Source organism: Anopheles coluzzii, chromosome 3 (genome assembly GCF_943734685.1).
Source record: "Anopheles coluzzii chromosome 3, AcolN3, whole genome shotgun sequence".
Taxonomy (NCBI): Eukaryota; Metazoa; Arthropoda; class Insecta; order Diptera; family Culicidae; genus Anopheles; species Anopheles coluzzii.
This window is the reverse complement of record NC_064671.1, coordinates 93,264,848-93,291,406: the sequence shown is the minus strand read 5'-3', so window position 1 is coordinate 93,291,406 and position 26,559 is coordinate 93,264,848. Positions and strand designations below refer to the sequence as shown.

General features: G+C 47.0%; 3 protein-coding genes across 12 annotated transcripts in view; all 3 read right to left on the bottom strand.

Moving 5' to 3' along the window:
• Window positions 1–210: 210 nt before the first annotated feature.
• LOC120954977 (muscle LIM protein 1) lies at window positions 211–13,981 on the bottom strand. 10 transcript variants are annotated; one of them, XM_040375371.2, is made up of 9 exons: window positions 13,739–13,981; window positions 10,396–10,668; window positions 8,689–8,851; window positions 4,116–4,227; window positions 3,750–3,846; window positions 2,820–2,916; window positions 2,337–2,633; window positions 1,949–2,269; window positions 211–1,868 (listed from the first exon to the last, which is right to left on the bottom strand). In XM_040375371.2, the coding sequence occupies exons 2-9, from the start codon at window positions 10,508–10,510 to the stop codon at window positions 1,592–1,594; spliced, it is 1,479 nt and encodes a 492-aa protein (XP_040231305.1). In that variant the 5' UTR covers window positions 10,511–10,668; window positions 13,739–13,981; the 3' UTR covers window positions 211–1,591. The 10 variants fall into 10 exon arrangements, with proteins under 10 accessions (XP_040231305.1, XP_040231304.1, XP_040231310.1 ...); XM_040375370.2 differs by having other exon boundaries at window positions 13,701–13,786; XM_040375376.2 differs by lacking the exons at window positions 2,820–2,916; window positions 3,750–3,846 and adding exons at window positions 3,143–3,230; window positions 3,371–3,467 and having other exon boundaries at window positions 13,701–13,786.
• A 6,431-nt stretch (window positions 13,982–20,412) lies between these two features.
• On the bottom strand, window positions 20,413–21,811 carry LOC120958258 (muscle-specific protein 20). Its single transcript, XM_040380921.2, has 3 exons — window positions 21,663–21,811; window positions 21,229–21,561; window positions 20,413–21,147 (listed from the first exon to the last, which is right to left on the bottom strand). The coding sequence occupies exons 1-3, from the start codon at window positions 21,690–21,692 to the stop codon at window positions 20,956–20,958; spliced, it is 555 nt and encodes a 184-aa protein (XP_040236855.1). The 5' UTR covers window positions 21,693–21,811; the 3' UTR covers window positions 20,413–20,955.
• Window positions 21,812–22,593: 782 nt separating this feature from the next.
• Window positions 22,594–26,559, bottom strand: part of LOC120955776 (paired mesoderm homeobox protein 2A-like) — a 42,648-nt gene continuing 38,682 nt past the window's right edge. Inside the window, exon 4 of the mRNA XM_040376911.2 lies at window positions 22,594–25,918. Coding sequence (XP_040232845.2) covers window positions 25,533–25,918 — 386 coding nt within the window. The 3' untranslated portion in view covers window positions 22,594–25,532. The remainder of the gene's footprint in view (window positions 25,919–26,559) is intronic.

The following is a 26,559-nucleotide window of genomic DNA, read 5'->3' as shown; positions in this document are numbered from 1 at the left end:
AATCTGGCCACACTGGCTTGACCACAGTCTTGACAGCTAGCTGCGCTCGTGAAAGCTTTCATGCAAACGGATGCAGCCACCTACAGGGTGACCATATGATTTTGTTATGGTATTTGAAAATTATCGTGCTTTAACCGTTACTTCGGTCATTAACATTCATCTGAAATCATTTCATGTTCTTCATTATATATTAACAGTATAAAAATACACTTTTGCTCGGCTGTTTCCGTTCCTTTATTGAAAAAATATCGTTTTTCTTATAAAGTTGCACGTTGCGTTTATCAGTTGCGCGTTTACTCTTTTTTTGTTGTTGTAATTTGTTTTTAAATTACTTCTGTTTCACAAAAAGTAATAGTTAAACGTTAGCGATTACAATGATAATATATAAAGGGTGATATAATTAGGTGTACGATACAAAAAAAAAACATCATTGCTCTTCGAATTAAGTGGTAAAAGTCATGCTTCTAATACATCGAGAGGGAAGAGAAGCCATTTGCGTTCACATAGCCAGGACTGTTGGGAAAATCGGTTGCTGCTACCTGCCTCTATCATCTTCATGGTTGGTTTGCATTTTGTGTTTTGTTTTACACTCACAACAGTTAGCAAGCAACTGGTCTAGAAAAAACGGAAAAAAAACTAAAAACACATTTTTCGCATCTCTAGAGGCTGTGTGGCTGTGTTTGGCGTGATACATGCAAGCTGACTGTCATATATTCAGCATATTCAAATGTCTTGCCCTATCGAAAGGCGCGCCACTCCTTTTCCTTCCCTCTTCTCTGCTACTGTAAATACCGCACGTGTCGATCTCTCCGCCACACAGTGAGTGTCCGCGTAATTCGGTCGCTTTGATATGATCAATCTTGCCCTAAACGTGATCTTTGAAATGTAGATATGATCGGTGTGCTCAGTGTGTATGGTTTCTACCCTGCCAATGATCGCAGGCCTGCTCCAGGCCCGGTCGTTCGTCGTTCCGTCCAAAAAGTTTCAAACCAAAAGCATTAAATAATCTACCGTAAGCTTCACCGCAGACCGAATGGAAGTTTTCACTGATGAATGGATTCAATCATTACACACACTCAATTGTTTGCATGGGCTTTGGGATTAAAATGTTGCGATTTTTGACGATTTCTTTTGAACAATTTGTACGAGCAGCAAAGCTTACATCTAGTTGGGAGAACAAAAAAAAACATCTTACACGATAAGGTTACGTTTTGTTTCCGATAGACCGAAGTGGGGGATGGGGGGTAGCTGCAGTACACTTCAGGAGTTTGGGTTAGACGAGATGGGACACAAAAAAGATGCACAATCCTAGCATCATGCACACCCCAAAATGAAAGCGTTGGGTGCACCAATCTGCTCGAGCGAAAGCGACTTTACGATCCGGAATGCTACTTCTATGCGATCGTTCCCAGTGCAGGTGGTGCCATCTATCGGCTGGAAGTCGCTCGCACTGTCGCAGTGATTGATGTATGATGCCTGTTGTGTTTAAGTGTGTGCGTGTTTTCTGTATGCAACGAATCGTTACAAAACAATCAAAAGTAAGGATTTCATAATAAAAAAGAAAGTCTAGCAAGCAAAACATGTTATCGCCTTAGGCCATCGTTAGAGCGCCGGCGCCCATGCCGAAGCCAACGCCTCGCGGACCGTAGTTGCGACCGTAGCAGCCCCGGCAGTAGATCTCCCCGTTCGGACCATCGTTCAGATTCGTCGAGTCGAGCGATTTGTGGCAATCGAAGCAGCTGAAGCATCGCTTGTGCCAGATGCGGTTTTTGCTCAGCATCTTTTCGGCCTCGTACACGGCGTAGCCGCACCGGGTGCATCCCTTGCCATCCTTCGCCTTCGGTCCGTTCGCGGGCTTCGCGTCGGTGCTGCAAAAGGAAGAGGACGAACGTAAAACAGCACGTTAATAGATGAAGGAACCAGCGGCACTTTCTCGCTTGGTACTTACTGCACTGGAGCAGCCTGGGCGTCGGTGGAGACAAGCGTTGGCGTGTGGCCGAAACCGAAACCCTTCGGGCCGAACAGCTTGCCGTAGCAGGCGCGACAGTGGATCTCGCGGTCCGGACCGTCGCAGGCAATCATGGAATCGAGCGGCCGGTGACATTCGTTACAGTTGAAGCACTTCTTGTGCCACATCGTTCCCTTGGCCAGCTGCTGCTCGGCGGCGAACACCATGCCGCCGCATCGTGGGCAACCCTGTCCCTCCGGCGCCTTGATCACGGTCGTGTCAATCGTCACCATCGGCTTCTGAGAGGCGAGCTGCTCCTCACTGGAAAGGAAAGAGCACAATATATTACCAAACGAAAAACATCTTCACTCTATCGGATGGAACTTACGACATGCAGTCAGTCTGCAGGAAACCAGATCCGCAGGCAAATCCATAACCGTGCGGACCCCACTTCTTGCCGTAGCAGGTCTTGCAGTACACGTCCCGATCCGGACCATCGCAGGCGATGATGGAGTCGAGCGTTTTGCTGCAGTCGCGGCACTTGTAGCACTTGCGATGCCACTCGCGACCCTTCGAGAGGACCTGCTCGGCGGCAAACACGACACCGCCGCACCGTGGGCAACCCTGTCCGGGCGAAGCCTTGATGGCCGACGTATCCACAGCCGACGGTTTCGGGGCAAACTCACTGAGAAATGCAAACAAACGGGATGTTAGCAATATGGTCACAGGTGATGCTCCTAACACCAGATACTATACACAAAACATGTCACTAACGGTGGACGAAAATAGAGAGAGAGAAAGAGAGAGGGAACCCTCCAAGAGACACAGAAACACAAATTCTACACAGTTTGGACAGTTACTACTTTACTACCTCTTGAAGTCCAAATCGCGCGCATCACTCATTAAGCCAAGCGAAGAGATTCCCGAGTGGCCATAACCACGGGAACCAAACCGACTGGCGTAGCAGCCTGTGGAGTGCAGCGTATGGAAGGGAGAAGAAATTGAAATTGAATTGTCATTATTAAGTCAACACTCCCAACAGCGACGCCACCGACGACGTACAACGAACAACACAGGTAGGAACATTCAACCTGCACACAGCTACTAACGAATACGGTACGGTTAGTGACAGTTTAGTGTATACATCTGTGAGTGACAGCATCTGTCAACGGGATGTTGTGGGCGAACATTTACCATTCGATGTTGGTGGTGTCGCTCTGCAGCGCTCCACCTCCTTGGCCGTATCCGTAGCCCTTCGGACCATACTTCTTGCCATAGCACACTGCACCGGATGGTTGGTAGTGGAGTGACATAGAGAGATACGACGTGAAAGATACACAGAACAGACAGAACAACGTTACATCGTACCTCGCTGTAATGTACCTCATCCGGCATGGGCACGGAGGAATCAGCTCTAGTTACCTTTGCAGTAGATGTTACGATCTGGACCCTCGCAGCAGTTTACAGAATCGAGACCCTTCTTACACTCACCGCATTTGAAGCATCCCTTATGGTAGGCCTGTAGTATGGGAAAGGACGACAGATATTTAACACACGCTCACAATGCCACTTCGAGCGAGCGATAGAGAGAGAGAGTACGAGTGAGAGCGAGATTGATGGAGGAGCCAATAGAGCGCGAGATAGAGTGTGGAATTTGTACTGACAACTAGTGTAAGAAACGTGAGAGTTAGCAACACCGCATTGCTATTATTTACACGACTGACATCATCGTTCGGTGTTATAGGCATACTACAGCTCTTCGGTGCGTCGAGACCAGAGCGAGCGAGAACGCATGCATTACCTCTACAGTAAATCTCTTTATCCGGTCCATCACAGTGGATCGTGGAGTCAAGCGTACGGTTGCAGACTAAGCATTTGAAGCAGCGCCGATGATAGCCCTGGATGTCATAGGGATGGCAAAGCAGGTGGCACGCGACACGCAGACGAAAGGTGACAGGATGACGAAAGAAAGCGGTTTCGGGGAGATAGAAGAAAAGTAAGATAGGTAAAGAAAGGGCATTGCTCTGACAAGCAGTCTAGCTTGGTTCTGAAAAGCCCGAATCAGCAAGCGATAAAGTTTGGTTAGTAGGCGATCATTCTTCAGTCGCCCCAATGTTCCAGTGTTAGTGCTCCGTTCCGGGATGTGCTAAAATAGTAATCAACTCACTCTTCCACGTGCCAACATCTGCTCGGCCATGTAAACATATCCGCCGCAGCGAGGGCAACCCTCTCCTTCAGGTGCCTTTGACATTGGTTTCGGTTCAAAGTGTCCATTCGTGCTATGGGTGGGGCATAAAGGGGGGGGTTTGGGTTGGTTGATCGGATTGCGCGTGATTAAAGTAGTAGATTCGTTTGAAATACGGTGATGGTGGTTGTGTGTGAAGTTTGAATTTTGTGTACGAAACGATCAACGATCATTCCAAAAGTCAAAAAGCGAAGACACACGCAGACATGTCGCAATAGGTAAAGGTAAGGTAAGGTAATAAGGGCACGATCGTACAAAATGTGTGGTGCAAAAGAGGCCAAATGCACGGTACGGGGATGATGTGTATGGAAAAGAGAGAGAGAGAGAGAATAAGAAAGAAGAAAGAAGATAGAGAGATCATGTAAGAGAAACATATAAATCAGTTCATTGTGTGTAGTTAGGAATGTCAAGACCGGCAGAATTCTTCTTCAATGCTACTGCTAAAAGGGGTTCTGGCGAAAAGCCAAGAGCATTGCCTCTTCTTGGACAATGTTCTTTACCCATCGCGATCATTATGTTAATTTCAGGTTAACACAATACAGTCTTATATAAAGGTTTGTCCTTGCTAAAGTGTGTTTTAAGGTAACGACTGATTACTCTGGGACAAGGCAAAGTCCCCTGTGACTTGAATGTTCTCGTTCTTCTAACGCCGCAGTTTTGGAAAAGACTCACTAGTTTCAGGAGTCAGTTTGATACAAATCATAGCAAAACTGATTGTAAAATTCGATCGCTACTTCGCTTTTGTTTTCGTATTTGCTCCAGGGCACTTTCCTTATCCCATTGATACGTTGTGTTAGAAACATTAGGAAAAGAGGAGGGTAAAGGGCTATGATTGAAAGTAACAGAAAGGATAGTTTAGAAAGCGTCTACTTCTTTCGTCCAATATACACACACATTTAGTACAGGTACGAGATGAGGATGAGCAAATGAAGGCGTAGCATTGCCAAGTCAAAAAGCGTACTTGTTAAGTCTAGCTGTGGGGTAACGGGGAAAACGAAGAAAAGTTATACACAATATAACACACACACAACGTATAAGGTGTGAAAGAAGAGTGTTATCACAAGTGATAGAAAAACAAAAGACAACTGGTGTTGTGTAAACACAAAACACAAATGTTACAACGAAAGTTGGTTTGAAAGCAAACAACAAGACAAGTAGAAGAGAATAGAAAACTACAAACAGGAAGGGGGTAGCAATGTACAAAAAACAGAGATAGAAAATTTGAAAAAGGAAAAGATAACAACAGCCAACAACATTCAACAACAAAACAACACCCAATACAACAACAGTACGAACAAAAACAAACAGAACAAACGTCAAACGAACAAAACGTACACGAATATCTCACCGAGCATGGGCCAGATCATGGACGGGAACATGTATAACAGTATAACAGTAACACGCCGAAGAATGGAAACACACACACACACGCCATGTTTGCTCCATGATTGAGTTTTACAATTATTGGTGGTGCACACAAACACACACATATATATGTAAACACCAGCCTCCAGGCTGAGCGTATGTCTCCGGATGTTTCTGGATGTTTGTGTGGGTTTGATGCTAGATGACGACTAACACCGACACCGAGAGCTGTCATGTGGAGCTCGTTTGGCGCTCATCTTGCCAGACGCTTGACGCTTCGTACGGCATTTCACAGCCACAAAGCCGATGTCGATGTCGGTATCCGCTTCGTTTTTGATGACGATGAAACGACACATTTTACACAGAGGACACGCGCCATGTTCATCCCAGAGCACGCATACACAAATGGCACACGCACACGCACGCAAACGGACACAGAAGGGCGCAAGACGTCACAAAGTGGATCTTTGTACATCGATTGGAGGAAACAAAAAAACACATATGGGGGAACAACGACACGAGGCACTGGGATGGGTGCTGTTTGGGCGCCGGTGGGCTAGGGTGGGCTATCATGGGCTCTTTAGTTTCTGTTGTGATGTGATGTGACATGAGCTCAGAAGACAGTGTGCGCTCTCTTGGCAGGTTGCTCCTAATTTTGACATTTAACCTGTCACGCTGCTAGTGTCAATTTAGTAGCTCGGTGAGAGCAATACTTAGTCGAGCGATCTTTTGTGTGTTCTCGGTGCTTATGTGTGCGTATGCTGGTGTATTTTTGTGAGTAGGTGTGCGTGTAGAGTAAGTGCAGTAATGAGCTTCACTTTACGACCCTTACAGATGTCTGCAAAGTCTGAAGCTTGTTCGGGGCGTATGCTACATCACAGCCAGGAAGGCAAATCATGGTGAGTTGGTGACGGTGATGTTTGCTATGCAGTTCTCATGCACATTCTTGCTGGCTCGATGGTTTTTATCAATGCTATCTAAGCTATGCTTCTTGTACGTAGTGTCATCTCGCACGGAAAAACACGAGAAACGCGAGAAAGAAGCGATATCAACTAGTCACAGATTACGTGTACGATTTATTTGCCAAATAACTCCAATCCAATCAACGGTTCGATACAAAACTGATCAATCGACAAACAACAAACGCTCCACTGCGCATGGGAATGAAACCTACGGCAGGGAACGGTTTGCAACAGGCCGGCTACTAAACAAACGTGAAACACTAGCGAACACTGTCCTGCCTAGCTCTATGGGTGGTCTGTACTGCGTCTGCGACGCTCCTGCACTTCCACAGCGAAAATGGAAACAATCACAAACACAAAAACAGTGGGAAAATCTCGGTAACGAAGATAAAGAAGAAGCACTCAAACACATACAAACACACACATTTGCCTTAGTTTGCTTACATCACAAAGCCATTTTTCTTTTCGGTTTTGATTTTAATAACAATTAAATAAATGGGAACACATGAGAACACTCGGATCCAAATGACTTGCAGAGGTTCGCCGTCCGGCTCTGATGGAAGCGAACCCCGCAAAGATCGCGAAACAAACGCGTTTTTCGTACGGAACGCTTCTAAAATCTAACACAACAAAAACGGACAAATCGAAACAGTGTTTAAGGGTGCGATCGTGTAAACCTGGCATTTAGTGAATAGTGTCCAATAGTGATAGTAGTGATAGTGAAAGAGTAGTTTTTCTTTTGTCGTTGTTGGCTAATATTCCTGATTGGATGACTTCGTGTATGGTGTTGGATTTGGTTTTGGTTTGCTTATTCTGTTTAATCTCCTACATCTCCTAACAATACTTTTCTGACCTTGTATCATCATTTACTCAATACTTAGATGGTGGTGTTGATGGTGGTGATAAGTAATTTCATCGCTTCCACACTTCCCTCAATAGACGGGGAGCTCGACCGACGTGTCGTTTGGCAAAAACAAATGGAGATGTTGTTGGGTTTTTGGTTTCTGCACGGTGCAAGCTTCTTCGCGCTATTTCGCAGGGGGGACTCTTACTTAAATGAACGGGTTTGTGATGCTAGAACACGTGGCACGAGCATTTACTTGCTGCAACGTTCCAACACGTACCAAAAAAAACGAAACAACAATCGGCGAAAGTCAAAGGTTTGCGTATCGTGTGCAGCATAATCGTAACATTGAAACAATTGTGATGGTGGCGGTGGATATATAGTGAAGGTTGGTAGCGGTAGTGGTAGTAGTAGTAATAGTAGTAGTTGTTGTTGTTGGTGTGTTCAGATTTTTGGTTTGGTTTTTGCATGAAAATGTAAGAAAAAAAAATAACAGAAAAAAGTGGAAATCAGCATGCATGTTCTTCATTCGTCGCAAGGTGTATATGCTTATCATATTATTTAGTGTTTTTCTTCCCCATTCCCTAATCAGACAAACTAGTTGCAATTATCAAAGGGACGGAAATGGAGGTGAATGACAAACAGATGGGAACAATGGCACAAGATGATGCTTGGATGGTTGGACAGTGTGTAACATATTTCGATATTTTACAAAACACATTCGTTCCATGTCGCATTCATGCTGCATTGACGTTCAATTAGTTGTGTGCCTTTGCGTAAACCAGAAAGCTTCAATATCGTATCCAAATATACACAAGTTGCTAGATTTTGTACAGGAATAGGTACATATTTCTGTATGGTAAAACATCGAAATATATTCGTTGATGAGATTACTTCATTGCTTTATAGTAGAGCAACAAATCAACTGTGACATCTTGTGTCTTCAAATTTCAAAGTCTAACATCCTCCCCTACTTGTATCAGGACTAAGGAAAGGCCCAACGAGAGCTAAACGCAGCGAATTCAATCATATGACCGGTGGTGGTGGTGGTGTTTGCAATAAAACTACCCGACGACAATTATATCATACATCAGCTTTCTCGCACTACTAAAGACGACCGGGGCGGGGCAAAAGCTAAAGTGGCCGCGAGAGAGGATCGGAGAAGAATTTACGGTAGGCTAATTACGTGCTATATGGATCAACTGATCGGTTTCGATCGGATCCTCTTCCTCCGATTGCTGTGTATTTGTGGTTCTTTTTTTTTACTCTGCATACTGCACACAGTGTCTGTGTGAAATGGCCGTTCTATCATAGCGAAACTTACCCCTCGCCCTGAAACTGGGCGCCAGTGTCCATCGAGAGGCAGCCGGCGCCTCCACCGAAACCGTAGCCCTTCGGTCCGTACTTGCGGCCGTGGCAGTTCTTGCAGTACAGCTCGTTTTCGTGCTCTGCACAGTTTGTGGAGTCGAGCATCTTGCCGCACATTCCTGTTTGCGATTGACCGGTTCGAAGCGATGAGCGCCAAAAAAGAGAGCAAAGAAGCAGAAGAAAGAAAGGAAGAAAAAACACACGCGTACATGTTATTCGGTGGATACTGTAAAGTGAGTGCTGTTTAAAAATAAACCTTCGACACATCGACGACATTGCAACTGCGCCAGTAAAAATTTATTGATTGACACCCCACTCCGCCCAAAACCCGCACGATCGCCGAAAGCACCCCCAACGGTTCGGGCGGGTTGCACCACGACAGCGGACAAAGAAGTGCAAAAGCCGCACCGCTACGTGCAAACATGCCGAATAGTTTTTTCGGCCACGAATGGGGTCAGATGGTGTGGCTCCTCACAACCGTTGCAGCAGCTGTGCTGGGGTAGGTGGGATGGCGGGGAAATACCGACCGATCCGGCCGCCCCTTTGCTTTGCTGCGAGACACTTCGTGCAAGTGCTTCGCAGACCGGGGCAACGGTCGGCATGGGCAGTCTGCCAAATGTTGGTCAAATCATCGGCCAAGAATAACATAAAGAAGGTTTGGGAGACGGTTTGCTAGAGGAAGGGAAATGGTAGAAGGGAAATCGGTAGTCGTAAGATACTACTGGGGTTACTGGAGTGCAAGAGATGTAATTACTGCGTTGATTTAAGTTACGATTTTGTGAGTTAAACATTTATTGTATAAATCAAAATCACGTACGTGTTGATTGGTCAATTATTTAACCAAAAACATCGCATGATTATGTTATTGCCCTGTAGTATAGCAGTTATTCCCGAAACAAGTACATAACCCTAAAACATTTTACAAAAATTAAGTTGTTGCCAAGCGGATATTCCCAAAAGAAACATTGGATGGAATCTACAAAAATGGTTTTAATGTATCTCTCTTGATTCTTAAATCCAAGAGATTTGTATTGGTAACATATAAATGAATCCAAAAAGCTGTCAATGATAACGTAGCTCTATTTGTGTACATTTCATATTCATCTTGCTGGCTACTTAGCTTATGATACGATCGTCTACTAGATCTGAAACATTTCATCCCTCCAATGTCCTACACACTTGAAAAGTTTCTGAAACTTTTCATCAACATCATCCCACGTCTGCGTCAACCTGATCGACATGTTTTTCAATGCACACAACAACAGGCAAGAGAAAAAAAAGCAAGAAATTAAATAGATCAACCCTCCACTGGGCGCGAGGGAAGCTGCAAAGTTACGCAGCCCAGCAGCCAAAACGAACATCCAAACCAGCCGCCCTAAACAACCCTACCCCGTCGTCGTTGCTCCACGCTCGCCTACGTTTTGCATGCGATGTTCTATTTTGGTGCCACCCGTACCCGCGGTACGTCAACGACACTTGGCGCGGGGTTTGTGTCAACAAAACCGGCAGCAAACGCAGGCGGATGCGTTTCAGACCCGTTTCGCCCCTATCGCCGGGACCGTTGCCAAACCCCCGCTACTGCTGCAACATTGCAATGTTCCCTTGCGGGCATGTGTCTACGCGGAGGTATGTGTGTGTGAGTGTTTTCTTAGTAGTTACTTACCGCACTTGAAGCACTGCTTGTGCCATTTGTTTCCTCCGGCGACACGCTCCTCGGCGGCGTACACCGACTTGCCGCACTTGGGGCACTTGGGGTTATCAGCTGGCTTGAAAGGCATGGTGGCTCTGGAGGGGCTTTAGTACGCTGGAGACGACGTAAACGAAGAGGCGCGGTTTCGAGAATTCGAGAAAGGGGGGGGTTTTCGGGTGCCCTGAGCCTTGTACGGGATGACCTGTTGCACTAGCGCGTGGCGCGACTTGTTGCTGCTTCGATGACCTTTTGGGGCGAGCACGAAACGATCGAAACGAATATTGCTTATGTAAAAAGAGGAAGGGTTTCGCAAGTGTAGCACACAAACACACACGAGCGCACGCACGCTTAAATCGCAGCTCGGAAGCACACTGAGAGCCTAGTAGCACTGTTCCTTTTCGTTATCGTCCTTAAATCACCGACTATGCGATCTAAACCGTATGTAGTTGAGTGTGAGTATAAAACCTTAAGATTATCAAAGCCTACAAACACACACCCTCACGTTAAATTGCACTTTTCTGCCCCGTTCACTTGATATTCCCACGAGCTATAAGCAATTAGGAGATCCGAATTTCCGAACACTCTCTTGCAAAAAAAGGGGCGCTACAAAAGGATCAACGACCGAATGACTGCGCTTCGAAATGTGTTCGCTCTTCACATTGCAACCGACAGTGCACCGTGCGTATGAACGACTGACAGTCTGCAGTGCCTAATCCACAACGATCGATCGCAGTAGTGCCAGGCGCGCACCGGTATCGGCTTTACTTCGGGATTAGATAACGCAGTGGGCCGTCGTGTAGTGATCGTGCCAGTGATCGGAGTGTACTTCGTTAGTGCATCTCAACGTGATGCAATGTTATACCTTGGGTGATAAGGCAAGCAATTCATAATTGATTGGTATGTACATTTTTGTGTTGATGTAGAGACATCAGAGACATCAGGATCAACCTGATATTGCGATCTTCCGATTATAAAAAAAGGTTATACTGTTATACAATCTATCTCAAAGCCCCATCTGTTGGATGACTTCCTCGAAGTAGATTTTCAAATTATGAATATCCCGAGTTCTTCTTCAAGGTAATTCCAACGTCAAACGTCACCAAATCAAGTGTCACGCGACATCACGCACCGTTTGCGTTGCGTTTTGGGAAGAAACGACGCAGGTATATAAATACCACCGCAGGTTCTCTCGTGCACCGAAACATCACGAGAGCAGTACACGCGCGTGTTTCGCCTCTCCCCTTCCGCAGGATTCTCTTGCTGTGTGTGAAAAAAAAACCACCATCCCTGTAAGATAAAAGTAAACAAAAAACAACCTTTCATCGGTTGCTGCTACGCAACAGGGCATATCAAGCTAATGTTTCTTGACCGAGGCGCACACCAACTGCACACGGCCGCGTACGATCGGAAAAAAACACCTGCTGTGGTGGGATTTCCCCCATCCCTGCGAGGAGACCGAAGATGAAAATTTTCTACAGCTGTGTGTGTGTGTGTGTGTGAGGATTTTTATGTGTGTGGCTGTGTGTATATATTAATAAATTCTGCGTAGGGGTTCAACTCTGCTCTTTTGTAGCGCTGCCCTATTCCCGGTTGGGGCTGCTTTGGCTGCTGGCACTAAGCCAACGATCCTGAATGATTGCATTCTACCCTGTTCATGGAGCATCCACAGACAGAGCATCCACGTTTGTGAAATATGGTGTGTTTTCTTGCTTCTTAGTTGCTACCTTACCCTGTGTTCTCCTACCATTAAAATGTTGTTGCACCACAGCCAACATTTCCCTTCCCGTTCCTATTCGCTCGTTCGCCATCGTTCGTTTTGCCCACTGTACCAACAAATTCCAACAACATGTGATGCGTGGGTGGCCACCACCGGCATGCCCCATTGGTGTTGGCCAACGAGCGAGCGACAAAGTCCACCCAGCATGCAGACTCGTGACTCGTTGAACTCGTGCATTTCTGACAGCGAATAACCTAGATCGCTCGTGATGATCGCTGACAGAATATGATACGGTCTCTTTCCTCAACCATGGATCCACGGGTCTCAAATATCCCCATCTCTTGATCACCGTCTGTCACAATTAATTGAGTGTCAGCCGAAAAGATGACCGTCTATCGTGGTTCGTTGGAGCAGGACTCATCATTAACATTCCACAACAGGCAGCTAACTGCTTGCAGCTTCGAGGTGGAACTGTGAAAACGAAGGACGGGGGAGAATATTTTCAACGTTTCTCTAATTATGTTATAGCCCGGTACATCGGTCTCTGTTCGGTTTGCTAGGAATCTCGTGGAATCTCATGCTGTCCACAAAGCAGAGTGACAGATTTGAGATTGTCACCGTGCCAAAACGACACATGCAATGGAACGCGTGTGCAGTTCTTGCTCGGTGTTACCCTTTTGAAATGCCCTTAAGAATGTAGGTCCAACATTATCCAACAAAGACACCGCCCAAAAAGTGTAATGTCTCGCCATAGACCAACCAGAACCTTCCACATCATCTTCTTCGCTAATCCCAAGAGCAGTTGAGCTGATGCGTAGTCCTTTCACGCTGACTGCCCGTGTGACCTTAACGGCACCGTGCGTTATGTCTTCATCAACAACAACCGCCATCACACACAAATCATGTTCATCAGCATCATTTTAACACAAAATTTTCACACAACCAGTCGCTAGAGCTGTTTCCCACATTTCACACATTTATTAATAGACACACGTACACACGGACACACTCGCTCGCACGCCACCAGAAGTCCACCAAGAGCAAAGGAGAGCATGGTGGTGTGGGATGGAACAGGGATCGAGAGAAATCTGGCATTTTTGGAGCGGGTTGCGATTGAGGATGGAAACTAGAGCAAACAGAAGGCCGTTGCATCACAGCCATTCCACACGGCACTGTTGTACTGTTCATTTTTCTCTTTTATGTTTCTCACACTGATCGCACACTATGTTCAAGGATAATGCACAGATCACAACGGTTTGGTACGATCGCAAAAGTTCGGTGGTGTTTCACACTATTTTTCCTGCTCTCTTGGAAGAGAGATCACTTTACAGACACAGTCAGTTGCCTTAAGTCCCTTTTTTAAAAGCAGATCACTATGAAATAAGTTCACTATCGCCTCTGGAACGCTTGTTCCCAACCTTTTTTTACACAAACTCAAACACTGATCGCTTCTTTTAAGGCTCAATTTTCAAGTTCCTACTCGATCAAGATGTCTTGATCAAGATGCTCCCCAGCAGCACCAAAGCAAGCCCTGGACAAACGCAAGCAAACAGCAACACACTCCTGAGGTGAGCCTGAGAGTACTCGCCAACTACTAACCGTGTATTCGAATGATTGACTATGGTGCCGTGCACTCGGTAGTCTATGTATCAGGATGCACACGGCACGCTACTACTTTATTCGGTAGCAAAACTCGACCAGGCGCACCAACACCAAGCCGCCGGTGTGCGAAAACAGCTCAGCTATGTGTGGTGTGGGCCAGTGGTACCGCTCGGACTCACGCTTGCTATGGTAGTCCCTTTCCGACCAATTGGGCCGGTCAGCAAAGGCATCCCACCGTCCTGCGGGCTGAAGCTGCGGAGGAGGCCTGGGTTCGAGTTCCACACGCTGCAATCCACAGTTGCACAGTGGGAAAACTGAAATGGAAAATGGTACCGCTGATCCACTCATCACCAGTGAAAAAACACACGTCACTCTATCTCGCTTTTCTGCCTGTACCTCTGACCGTTCGGCGAGGTGTTCCTCTCCCTTCCCTCGAGATCTAGGCTGAGCGTTTCGGTACCTGTTGCTGCTGCTGCTGTAGTAGTAGTCGATGACTCAACGCCACAAGATGGCCCGATGACGAGGATGACAACTGTTTGATCTCAATCTCCGATCTGCCCCCTGTCTCTGCGACGCGAGCTGCCCGTGATGAACGGCATAAATCACATATTTTTAACATCATCACGAGCGATGTTTGTGCCGATCGTCCTCTTCGGTCCCTGAAACCAGATGAAAATGAAAAGATGTTTTACTACTTCCTATAGCGGCGGATGTGCGATACTTCAATTGGAAAGAGAATCAAGCACCAAGAGCTCTTGAAAAAAATATCATAAATAATCAAATTCTTATACCGCCAGAGGTGTTGATCACTGCAAAGATAGAGGCAGGTTAAAAGTCAGTATTATTTATGCGCCTTTTAAGAGTCTTAGATGTTCTCTGTTAGGATGTTTGTTAGAATCATCAGCAAGAGATACAATTTGCTTGAATTTGTTTCTAATTAAAATAACAGAATTAAAAAAAGAACTAGACTGAGAGCTCCAAAAATAAACCCCCAAAACGACAAAAAGAAATCCATTGCATTTTTACAAACTGAACCGTCTTCTACACCGCTTGACATTTGCCTCTCGAGTGCATACGATGGAATGTTAATTATGGTCGACTTCTTCCTTCCTTTTTTTCGGGAGGGGGGGGGGGGGTCCATGCACATTCTGTTCAACAAAGTAACATAATCGATATTCCATCGCGCCAATGTTTCCCTTCGCCACGGGTCGCGATATCTTCATCCTCTGTCATCGGGCATCGGGCGAAGTAATTACTCTTCTGCCCGGCGAACCGATGCCGTGCCTCATCAATTATCTTCGCACGGGAGGATGCGGCACAAGAAAAATCGTCCATACGAGCGAGCGAGGTCAAAGATGACACGCGGCGTGCCTTAACTGTCGCTGACGTTTCGCGATCCTGGCAAAAATCAATCCTGCCTCCTAAAACGGGGTGATGCTATCGGGATTAGAGAGGGGCGCCGGGTGAAAAAGAGTGAGAGAGAGCGAGCAAGAAAGGCAAAAGTCACGCACCCTTAGGAAAACCTCGTGCTCGTCTTGTGAGTGGGAGTGTAAGTGTTCCTCCCGGCACGCTGTAGTTTCTTTCCCGTTCCCGATCAGCTTCAGCTAGGCAGCAAACGTACGCCCAAGCATACCTAAGTGCCCCCATGTGCCCGTACTACCTTTCTCACACTCTCCCATAGTGCATCAGCACTAAATTGGAAAGCGTACCTGGTACTGGGCGAGAAAATTATGACCCACCAACGCCACTCATCACCCAGCCCAGAGTCGTATGAATCACACTTATAAAAATGAGGAATGTTTTCCACAGCCTCTTTACTTGACTCAAACACCTCACACTCGCGGGGCTTAATCATCCCGTTCGCTCTTTCGCGTTCCAACGCAGGCAGATCGCATTTGTGGGACGGCCGAGCTAGGGAAGGCAGGGCAGAAAAACACCTCGGAAGCACACAAAAAACACGCTGTGGGAGAAAAAAGGGACGCAAATCCACGGAATAGAAGAATTTGGTACACCTTTAGAGCAAAAATTTTTCGTGTGCAGAGCTATTTTTAGTGTGCACACTACATTCGCAGTCGTTCGAGAGATGGGAAATGAGTGAACGAGAGAGAGAGAGAGATGCTGCGAGCAATAAGAAGAAAAGAGAAAGATGGAATGGCGCTGCTTAAAAACAAGAACACCTTTACAACTCCTAAACACGGTAAACACTTTTGGGTTGGCTTTTTAAAACGCAACGGATACGCGGAGGTCACAGGGGAGTTCGACGCATACATCTTGCCCATGCTTTCCATTCTCTCAGACAAGTAATCGACACTTTTGATCGCTTTTTTGGGGAGGAAAACGACCGTCCGGAACGCGGGTGGTATTGGTTTTGGGTTTGTTACCACTAGCCAGGCGGCTTTGTTTTCCTTCTTTTGGCTGGAAAATGTTCTATTTTAGAGCGTCAATTGGAATGGACCAGGTCCGCGCATCTACTGTTAGTCTAGTCTGCGTGTCGTTAGGAGCATTAGAATCGATAAAACGTGATCATAATACAAAACCTTCCTTTTTCTCTAGGTGTTTGTTTCTCAACATTTTAAAATGATCACAAAACAAGTGCTAACCGTTAACCCAAAAGCATAACAACCCGGCATGCCAATTCACCGGTCACAGGTAAACATAGCACACTTTTCAAATCTGTTGGTCGACGCTCCGGCCTACAAAACGACTCATTTCACGCTCAGCGCGCGTTCGTAAAATCTCCCAAGCGGTGGGTTCTCGAAAAGATTGGAGCTTCACTAAAAATATATCTCCGGTCTCATCTGCCAAAAATAGTTGCCGCAGGAGAAAACGCTTCGCCCCAAAGCGTTCGTACGGTCGTAGGGATGAAGTGCTTCTGGTACGGGTGCTTTCTCCCCAGTTCCTGGTCACCGGTGAGTAACCCATCTTCAACCGGTCCTCCCACATGCCCACAGTCCACAAAAAACGGTAGCGGTGGACTCGAAACAGCGGAAGAAAAATCACCTCACATTAATATGCATTTTTCACTTGGAACGATCAATCCATCGGCCGTGATCGCGTGGGTTTATGTGGCAAAACGCGCACTGCACGAGCTAAACAATTTAACCGTCCGGAAAAGGGGGGGGGATGATTATCCATTACATTACCCAGATTCGGTTGAACGGTTTCGCTCACCGTCAAGGACTCGAAATGCGGGCAATGGAAGCGTTTCCTCATCCACGACGGGGTGAAAGAAACAACTGACCCTATGACATTCGGTTAATTCAACGATCATAACTTTCCCCCACGCCGCGTGTGCTTAAATGTAATTTCCGTTCTCTTATTCGCACGCGGGGCGGTATCGTGCACGATCGTGCTCGTAAACATTTCCACCCAAGCATTTACCAATTAAACCGTTTCGCCGGTGTAACTCATCCTTGTTCGCACGTTTTGCTGTCGAGCGGCGATTCTCTTACTGCGGCTCCCGGGCATGTGGCCATAAATTCAGTGCCCATCATCGACCCAATCACTCAATTTCGTAACGGGCGTTTGCGGGTGTGTGCATGTTCCATTTTGGTGGTGGTACATTTTTCTCTGGCGGAAAAGTATGATTCACCCCCCAAGTCGAAGGCGAGCAAACACAGCCATTGTGTGATGCGGATGCAATGGTTCACAGTCAACAAACAGATCAACAGATGAGTAACAGACACATTGGGGGAAAGTGTCAAATGAAGACGTTTAACCCTACAGAATATAGTAACTAGTTTGTCATCAAATGAGCCTCAAATATTGCTGTTCTCTTTACATATTTCCTCCATCTGTTTTCATCCTGTCTACTCTAGTCTTTGATGTCAAAATTTGCTGTATTTTGTATTATTTTCTCGTATTATTTTGTTTAGCACGAATTTCCATATTTTTATTTATTTAAATTAATCTATTTATTCTATTAGTATATTAATTTCTTCCACTTACTCAAACACTTTTATTCATTTTCTTCTACAGTTTACCTTCTACTAAAGGGTTTAAACATTCTTTCGAGGCACTAGAAGAAGAAAACACGCGAAAAACAACCCTCTTCCCCGTCTCCTATTTTGTTCCTCCCCCAAAACACAGCTATGGACACGGTACAGTCCGCGAGAAAATAATCTTCGCAGGATGATTCATAACCGACACACCAGAATGTTTTCCGTTGTTGCGCCTCTTAGCGACAATCCGCACGAGGCAATCCCACGCGTGCCACTTCAAGCTTTCAACCTGTACCTTTTCCTCTTCTTGTGTGTGTGTGTGTGCGAATGGGGATGACGCGATTTTTTGCGGCACGGTATGAAAATGACACCCGAAGGGAAATAAAATGGCAAGTATAAATGTCAGCCGGGGGCGCGCGTGCGGACAGCGACATAACTATGAGCAACATCTCGGTGGTTGAGTGGACGTCTCGGGATTGGGAGGGAGGGGTGGGAAAAGTCACCGACAGTAAGTCTGATTGTGCTCGCTTTTTACGAGGTGTGTCGGTTTAAGGGTTGCGTTTCGCGCAAAAAAGGGAAAGTGTGTGTTGAACGGTTTCCACTTTTGGTCGGAATTTGTAACTCAGTTTTTCGACGAAGCACTGCCGAACTATTGCAATTACACCCACCCGGTAGGCCACCCGGCACGTTTCCGTTCCATTGCATGAATGCTGGAGCTGATGGACAAGCGACGAGGATCGACACCGTCAGGGTTGGACAGGCAGGGCGTTCGGTCCGGTTTGTGGCTTGGAGTGGTAAGAGTTCTATTTTCGGCCGTTGTACAAAAATGACGATATGCTGCTAAAAATAGCCGCGCCGTGTTTTCTCATTTTATAATACTTCTTTTTCACCTGCTAAAATTATACTTGCCCTTTCTTTGCCCCTTCTCCCCTTGCTCACCCCGCTTCACTGAACCGGCAGGAGGAGGGGCATCATTAGGCCTTCTCGCTGAACCTGCGCTTGTTTACTCGGCCAAACAAATCGCCTGTATAATGTTGGAAGCCGATCTTACCGATCGGTAAAGCATTTTTCTGTGCAAAAAACCTCTCACACACATACTCATGCCCAACCCGGCGGTGCATTCCGTCGGCACGATCACCTTGACGTGTGGAAAGATTATTTGAGTAATAGTATTACGTAAAAGCTGCAGGTGAAATAATGCAGCGTGCAGAACAGAAATAGAACGGATTGCGCGGTGAGCGAGCTAGAAAGAAAAAAGGGGTCGCGAAGAAAAGAAAACGCGAGACGATATAATAAATATGAACGTCACAGCGGATTATTAAGGAAAAAAACATGCGGCTGGGAAGTCATTGTAAACAAGCAATTAAATCTAAGTCAATAAAAATAAATTGCACGTAGAACTTGCCGCTGTGGGTGGGTTTACAAGTCACACTGGGTAGGAAATAGAGAATAGAAAACACAAAGTGTAGTTTGTGGTCCATCGGAAATCATTTTATTATTATTTGATTATTACGAAAAACATTTTTCACATCTTGGAGGATTCTTTTCCTTTAATCTTAATACATACAATTCATAAAACATAAAAAAGGAAAGGATTTTTTTAATGTAAATAAACAAACGCGGAACAAATTTTCCCTATTACGATTACAGCGCCACCTAGTGCAATTTTCTTAGCACCATCCGAATGGTACCTTCATTTCCCCACAGAGGGCCATTTTCTTTCGTTTTTGGTTATTTTTTCCCGTTCAAACAGAAAAACTGTTCAAATTTCAACTCGTTCCAAAAATCGTATAAAACCCCACCCAAAATAAGCCGTAAAAGCAAATAAAGCTGAAGAAACGTTTCGCATAGGCCCTTTGGTGGTAGATTTTCCCTCGCCAGTCTTGTAAACAAACATCCGATAAGCTAAACAATCGTTCGCTGCAACCGTATGGGAAAATCGGCCATTCGGTAACGAATTGCAACCCACACCCGGCCGGTTCGAGTTCGCCAATCGATCGCCCTGGACGTGTAAATAAATCACTCGCAAACGATCCGCCAACCGTTCAGCCGATTTTTCATCCCATGCACAGGGTGGACGACATTCCTTTGCTGGTAATTCAAGTCCGGCTACTCGACCCGGTTGACCGGCCGAGCACACGCGCGAGACGCCACACCGATCCGGCACACCGAAAAGCGTAAAATTAGTCGAAGGTCCCCCCGAAACCCGTGCAACGTACGCTCGGCCTCCAAAACTAGCTCGGGGGGGGGGGGGGGGGGGAACCAAGGAAAAGCAAACAAACGAAACACAAAATGATACACGCACGCACGTTGTTTGGGCAGCGTTCGGTAGAAGAAGATCTCCGCGTGTTCTTGGGTGTGTGCGGCTTCAACGGACTATACGGTTGGGGGAAATTCCACCACACACACGCCACACCCGACCACCATCGGCACGCGGCTAATGGACTGGAAAGATCATGGCCCCCACTTCACACGCGCGCAGCTGAAGTGGTACACCTTGCGAAACGTGCCGCCTGTTCCGAGGACGAGTTTTATGAGCTGTCAAAAATGTAGAACTCTCGCATAAGCAGCAGCAGCGAGGCACGAGCTGTGTGGGTGTGGATTGCTCGTGCCTTGGGACAGTGATGCAACCGCCACACAAAGTGTGCCAACCGTTTGGAGATGTTTGCTTTCACACCTCCTTCTAATAATCGTAACGTTCTGGCGAGACAAAATACTACCACGCGTGTGTGGGTTTTTGTTTGTGGTTTTTGTACGAAATAGTATTAATTTTATTACAGATAAATTATCAACGAATTTTTGTTCTCCCTTCTTACAAAAACAACCAGTTCTTCCTACCGCTCTCCCGCAGTTACTTCACACTTTAGGGGAGGGTTGAAGCTAAATTACATAAAACTCAAGGTGTATAAAGCCGTACGCCAAGTAACAGTAATACCAGTTCTCGCAACAGTCGACCCAGTGGAAGACTTCCTGGAGTTCCACGGATCGCTCGCACGTCTACTACCTCTCTACTCTATCCTCTGCGCTCATTCTCCTCCTTCTTCTCCTACCATATCTTACACACTCGTATAAATGTTGATGTTGATCTCTGTGTCTGTGGATGTCTCTGTATCTAGGAGTGAAAGGGTGAGACTTTCCGTATGTAGGTCACGGGGCTCCTCATACAGGGTGTGCATGTGTGCGCGTGGTGTTGTGTGCTGTGATGTGTATGTGGTGATGGATGCCGTTTGTACACATTTCCTGGACCGGTGCTCGTGGCCGAGGCCCACCCGCTTACTTGCCGAGAATGATCTTGCGACCGGCGCCAATGTTCTGGCCCGCCTGCGTGGCACCCTTGTTCGTGCCGGCCTGCAGCCCAATGATGGCCTGGCCCGCGTTCAGCTGCTCCTCGGTGAAGTTGCGCTTGCACTCGTCGGCCGGTTTCGGGCCCAGGAACGGTCCCTGGAACTCGGGATGTTTGTAGCACTGCGGGGCGGAGAGTGAAGAAGTTTAATCATAAGACACTGTGACATTCCTGGAGCTCCAACAAGATCTCGCGCAACTTACCGCTCGTCCGAGTGCGAAGATTGTGCTGGTGACCTGCGCTATGTCCTTCTTCTCATACAAGTCCACCGTTTGGAAGACATCCAGATCAGGTACGCCGTACTTCTTGATCGCCTGCTGGAACAAGTTGATGTTCTCCATCATCTTGAACTGGCCGCCGGACGTGTTGATCTTGGCCACTGCGCCCGGTTCCAGCTTGTTGATCAGCTTGCACAGGATCAGTCCATCGCGAAGGGCGTCCTCGTACAGCACACCGGCCGGGAACTTCTCACCGAGCACCTCCTCGATCCAGTACTGCGCTTCCTTATCCTTCTCCAGATCACGCTTGCCAGCGATCTGCACGAATAACAGTGACACAAACGAAATGAAACCATTTAGTAACTTGCCACGATTTCCAATCCCACTAAACACTTCCAAGTTCACTTCACACTACCAACCTTAGCACGAACTTGACGCTCCAAAGCCATTATTGCTACTGCGTAGTGACTGTACGACGGGGTTTTCTTTCAACAACGATGCGTTGCTCACCAAACTTGCTCTAAGCTGCGGTCGCTCGTACACTGATGAACGCTCTGGCCAGCGCGATTGCTTTTAAACTTCTTGCGTTCATCGTTTGGCGTGCGCGCGATGGAAAAACATGCGCCCGCGTCTGCGCACAACGGCGCAACCGATCGCCATTGAAAGGGGAGCTTACCACGACTCCCCCCTTGGTCGAGGGATTACTTTTGTTTTTCCGAAATTTAATACATCAAATGAGCGGGAAAACACGGAGTGAACGGAGAATGAGCAGCGCGTCCTTTCGGTGTCCTTTCCCTTCCCACTCACGACGCGTTTGCTCGATTGTCGATTATTTCCATCCGATTTCGGTTTGGCTGTAGCAAAACAAGCAGCAATACGTTGCAAAATGCTCCTGCTGGTGCCGCCTGGTGACGTGTTTACAATAAAATACACATCATTATTTCGAGAACGTTCCTGCAGCTACCGGCCACGCGCTGGGATAACTCCATGCCGCGCCGGGCCGGCATACACGCGCCCCAGCCGGACAGACAGATAGCCCGTGAGTAATTTATTTCCGTCCAAATGACAGATTTGCGCCAGCGACGCACTCACGACGCGTTGGGTTTGGTGCGTATTTTCATATGGGAGGGGAGGGGTGGAGAATTTTTGCGTAAATTCAGCTGCCAAAATATTCCTAATGGATGGAAACGGCAATGGAGAAAGATTTGGAGAGTAGGAGCCAAGCCGACCATTAAGCGGAAGATGTTTTGGTGAGTTTTTTTTACATACTTTTTTATGGCAGTTAAAGAGCACATTAAACTGTCACTGGAAAAGCAAGTATGTGTCTTGCATTTGTTTGATAAAGTGTGTGTTAAGCAACTCAAAGGAGTAGAGAGTACTAGAGTAATCTCGCACATGCTAGCTCATCCAAACCCGTTTATTCGATCAAATTCAATACCAATGATGCAATCCTTTTGGCTCACTAGCCCCAAAAGTGCATTCAAACACGCGTCTAGAGTGCCGCGGTTCGATGCATCACACACATTTTCCGAGATTGTTTACAGTGCGTTTCGTACGCCCCTTGCTGCGAGACAATAAGCAAGGTTTCAATCTTTCAACAGCACCTTCTTCTCGATATACACCTTGTGCTGATGTTGCCCTACCCATGGTTAGCGAACTTAATACAGTGTTCTCTGCCTCCATCGGCGTAAACCAATTACCGAGAGGTATTCGCTACCCGTCTTTGCACGGTCTGTTGCCAGCGTTTAATGAGAATGCAGCTTCATTACGTTGGAATGTCCTCAGAAATGCGTACCCGTCACCGTCCCAACATTAGCAGCTGACTAATGTAACGCCACACGGAAATAGACAACAGACAAACCAGCTCGCTACCATGATTCACCTGTTGAGCAATGTTGAGCTAACCTCCACGGGGATGACCTTTGCAACACACACTCACCAACTCCTAGTGTCGATTCCATTTCATGCCATGCAACGATCGAGAGCAGCGCGTACTTTTCCACCTCATTTATGACCGATCTTCACCGTTCCATTCGAATCGGTCCGGAAAACCTGCTCCAATAGACCGCAGCTCTTAACCTCTTTAGAATTGGAGCTAATTTTAGAACAAACGCGCAACCCTCGGCCGCCGCCCAACCGACCGTCCCTGGGTTACGATCTCAAGGTTACGATCAAAACGCGTCAAGAGCGTCGCTTTTTTATTTAAAGCGATCCTCCAACCTCCATGGTCATTTCCTTTGTTTGTTTTCGTGCAAGCGTCCTCGCTTGGAAGCAAGGCCTGCGTGCTCTGGACGCGTTTATTTGTTGAGGATGGGTTTCCCAACTTCAAACGGGACGCTACGAGAATAAATTTTACCAACAAGGCTTAACCAAACGGACGACCCAAAAGAAAGATCTCACGATTTAGCCGTTATGCATGGTCGTCCGGTTTAAGTGGTCCAATAAAATGCAGCGTGAAACAACATCCGTCCTGTCGCCTTTGCTACCCCATATGCCGCCTTACTGTGGACAACGACTTTGAGGAAACGTCCACGAAAACCCAATCCACGGGCTAAATTTAGAGATGAATACGCTAGAGGCGAAAGTGGCCAGCAAATGGAAACAGCGGTAGCGTCTTGACAACAGCACACGATTGCCTGCTGTCACTGCACTGTCGCGATGCCCAGGATTCACGCGATACTCCGTTTTGGTCCGAATTTTCCACGCCCCAAGGACGATGAACTTCACCGCTCGAGAAGCGTCCCGCGTGAGTAAGCCGCGCGTTGGATACGATTTCGTCATCGATGGAAGAATGCTGCGCTGACACGCGGCTACAGCAAATCCGTAAAGAGCGAAAGTATTCTTTCCAATCACCTGAGCTGGCAAGGCCCAAAATAGACCCCCGAATTCCGGTCGTGTGTAGTTGATCGTCTTAAAATATAATCGTCCCTGCTCATCCCGCCCGGCCACACATTGTGTTCAGGGTGCGTGTGTCCGTCCCGTAATCATCCCACCATCCGGCAGCAGACGTTCGACAGACGGTCCATTTCGGCACGTCAAACAAATCACCTGCCGCCGCCACTGCGTCGATTGCGTATGCGTGCGTCGATCTACACGGTTTGTTTTGTTGATCCGATTCTTAGTATATTTGACTTACTCTTAGCATCGACCTATCGTACAATTTGGCGGAGGACGAGCTCGGTTCGGTTTACATTTTGCTTGATTTCAACTATTTCTTTAGGGATATCTTAGGTCACGCTCTCTTCCATTTCCTCTGCTACTGCTAGCTGTCCTGGCTGAGCGATTCCAGTTGCAAACACTAAACAGAAGAGAAACTAAAAACACATCTCCTTATAGCTTCCAGTGACGCATTTACAGGGAAGCTACCTCTAGTGAACTCTACAAAGCTGAAGTCTGAACTCTACCTCTCACGTCCTACACTGTAGCTGTACAACAATTTAAGGGGCCGCGGAACACGGTTTCCTCTACGGACGATCGAAAGTTTTTGGCTGGGTGAAACTTTTCGCAATCGTACCATTTTGGATCGCTTCCAGCAGAATGTCACGTATTTCGCACCATTTCCTACACGACTCTTTGGGTATTAAGTGTAAGTAATAGTAGTAGTGGTAAGATCGTTGATGTAAACCTGGGCGCATACCCGTACACCTGCGGCGCACCTGCGCTCTGTTGCGCGTTCTGACTCTATTTACAATACGCTTCTTCACTAATTCTCGCTAAGTACTAAAGTAGTAGTAGTTTAAACGGTTGATTTCTGCTGCTTGAGCCTCACCAACTCTGTCTGAATAAAAGTGATCTCGTGGTCAACAAAACGATCTTACACTAAACGGAAAGCGACTCTTCCCGTGCTGCTCCGTATACAAGATCGTATCGCTTCATGTCCATTCTTTCTGCAACCTTACCATTCTTCCACTGGCATTCGACCTGCTTTACAAAACCTCCTTCCTAATTCTACTTGTTCTTTTCCCATTTTGATTAATGTCACCTACGCTGACGATGACAGACTGACGCTCGTCACCGTGCCTGTCTGTGCCCTCCAGGACCTTAACCTCAAACCGTACATGCTGTACCGTTTGCTTAATTAATCCACCCGGAGGATCGGAAGCCGCACTTCCTTCCACCGCTGGGGGGACTTATTTTTAGTGACAGCTCACGTTCCGTGGGCGTGAAATCGCGGGCAAAAATTAAGGTGTTCCAATCGTACAGCGCTTCTACCGCTCAACGCCACTCAATTCGGGGGGGTCAACCGACGCTCCCAACATTCCCTAATTAAGCCTGCCGCTCTCGCCGCCTTAGAAGAGATGGTTGGCGGCCGTCGTCTTGTTCAGTCCGCCGAGCGGATCGAGCAGATAGCCGGCCGCACCACCGCTGGCAGCCGCACCGAGCAGCGAGGAGAAGGGCGAGGACAGCGCAGCCACCGCATGGTGATGATGGTTCTGGAGGTTATGATTCATGCTCAGATGATTGGCTGCCTTCTGGTTCTGCAGCAGCGGATTGCAGGACGGGTTCCACTTGTTGTTGTTATTGTTGTTGCTGATGCTGTTGTTGTTGTTGTTGTGGTGATGGTGGCTGTTGTTGTTGTTGGTGCTGCCGTTGCTCGTACCATTGCTGACCACGAGATGATGATGGTTGGGTCCGTTGTGAAGACTCGCTCCGTTCAGATCGTCTGTCAGTTTTCCTACGTACCGGAGGGGGAGAAAGCACAAAATCGAAAAGAAAAACACATTGGTATGAGAATATGCTACGAACAAATCACACACACAGACACACATGTGCAGACGTAAAACAGTAAACGAAAAATATGGAAAGAATGAGAGTCCGCTCGCGTGCACCCGTGGTCGCCGGTGACATGCGACAAAACGTGCCACGACAGTTACGAATGATCTCTCGAAACGATGTCGAAAGCGTCCTTATGCCAGTGGGCTATTCCACACACACACACACACACTTCAACTCCTCCCACCAAGCACAACCCAAACCCGACTGTAGAATAGTTTCTCGCAAAGCCGACAATTCCCCAAAGCGGACGGTTGTAGCCGCCAGCCAACAAACGCAAACTTCATAATCCATAATTCATACACTCGGAAAAGTTAGACCTCGGAGTGCTTGCGCTTCGTCTCGCTTCGATGGACCTTCTCCAAAAACGAATATGGCGATAAGAAACGAAAAAAAGGGACGAAACGTTACATCGTCAAACAGGGGGAAAGTCGAAAAGTGCTCATCCTCCGACACTGTTCTGCTGGTGAGGTGATCGAATATTCCGAAACGAATATGGCTCCGGCTTTCGTGCGGCATTTTGGAGCTTGTGACATGGGATGA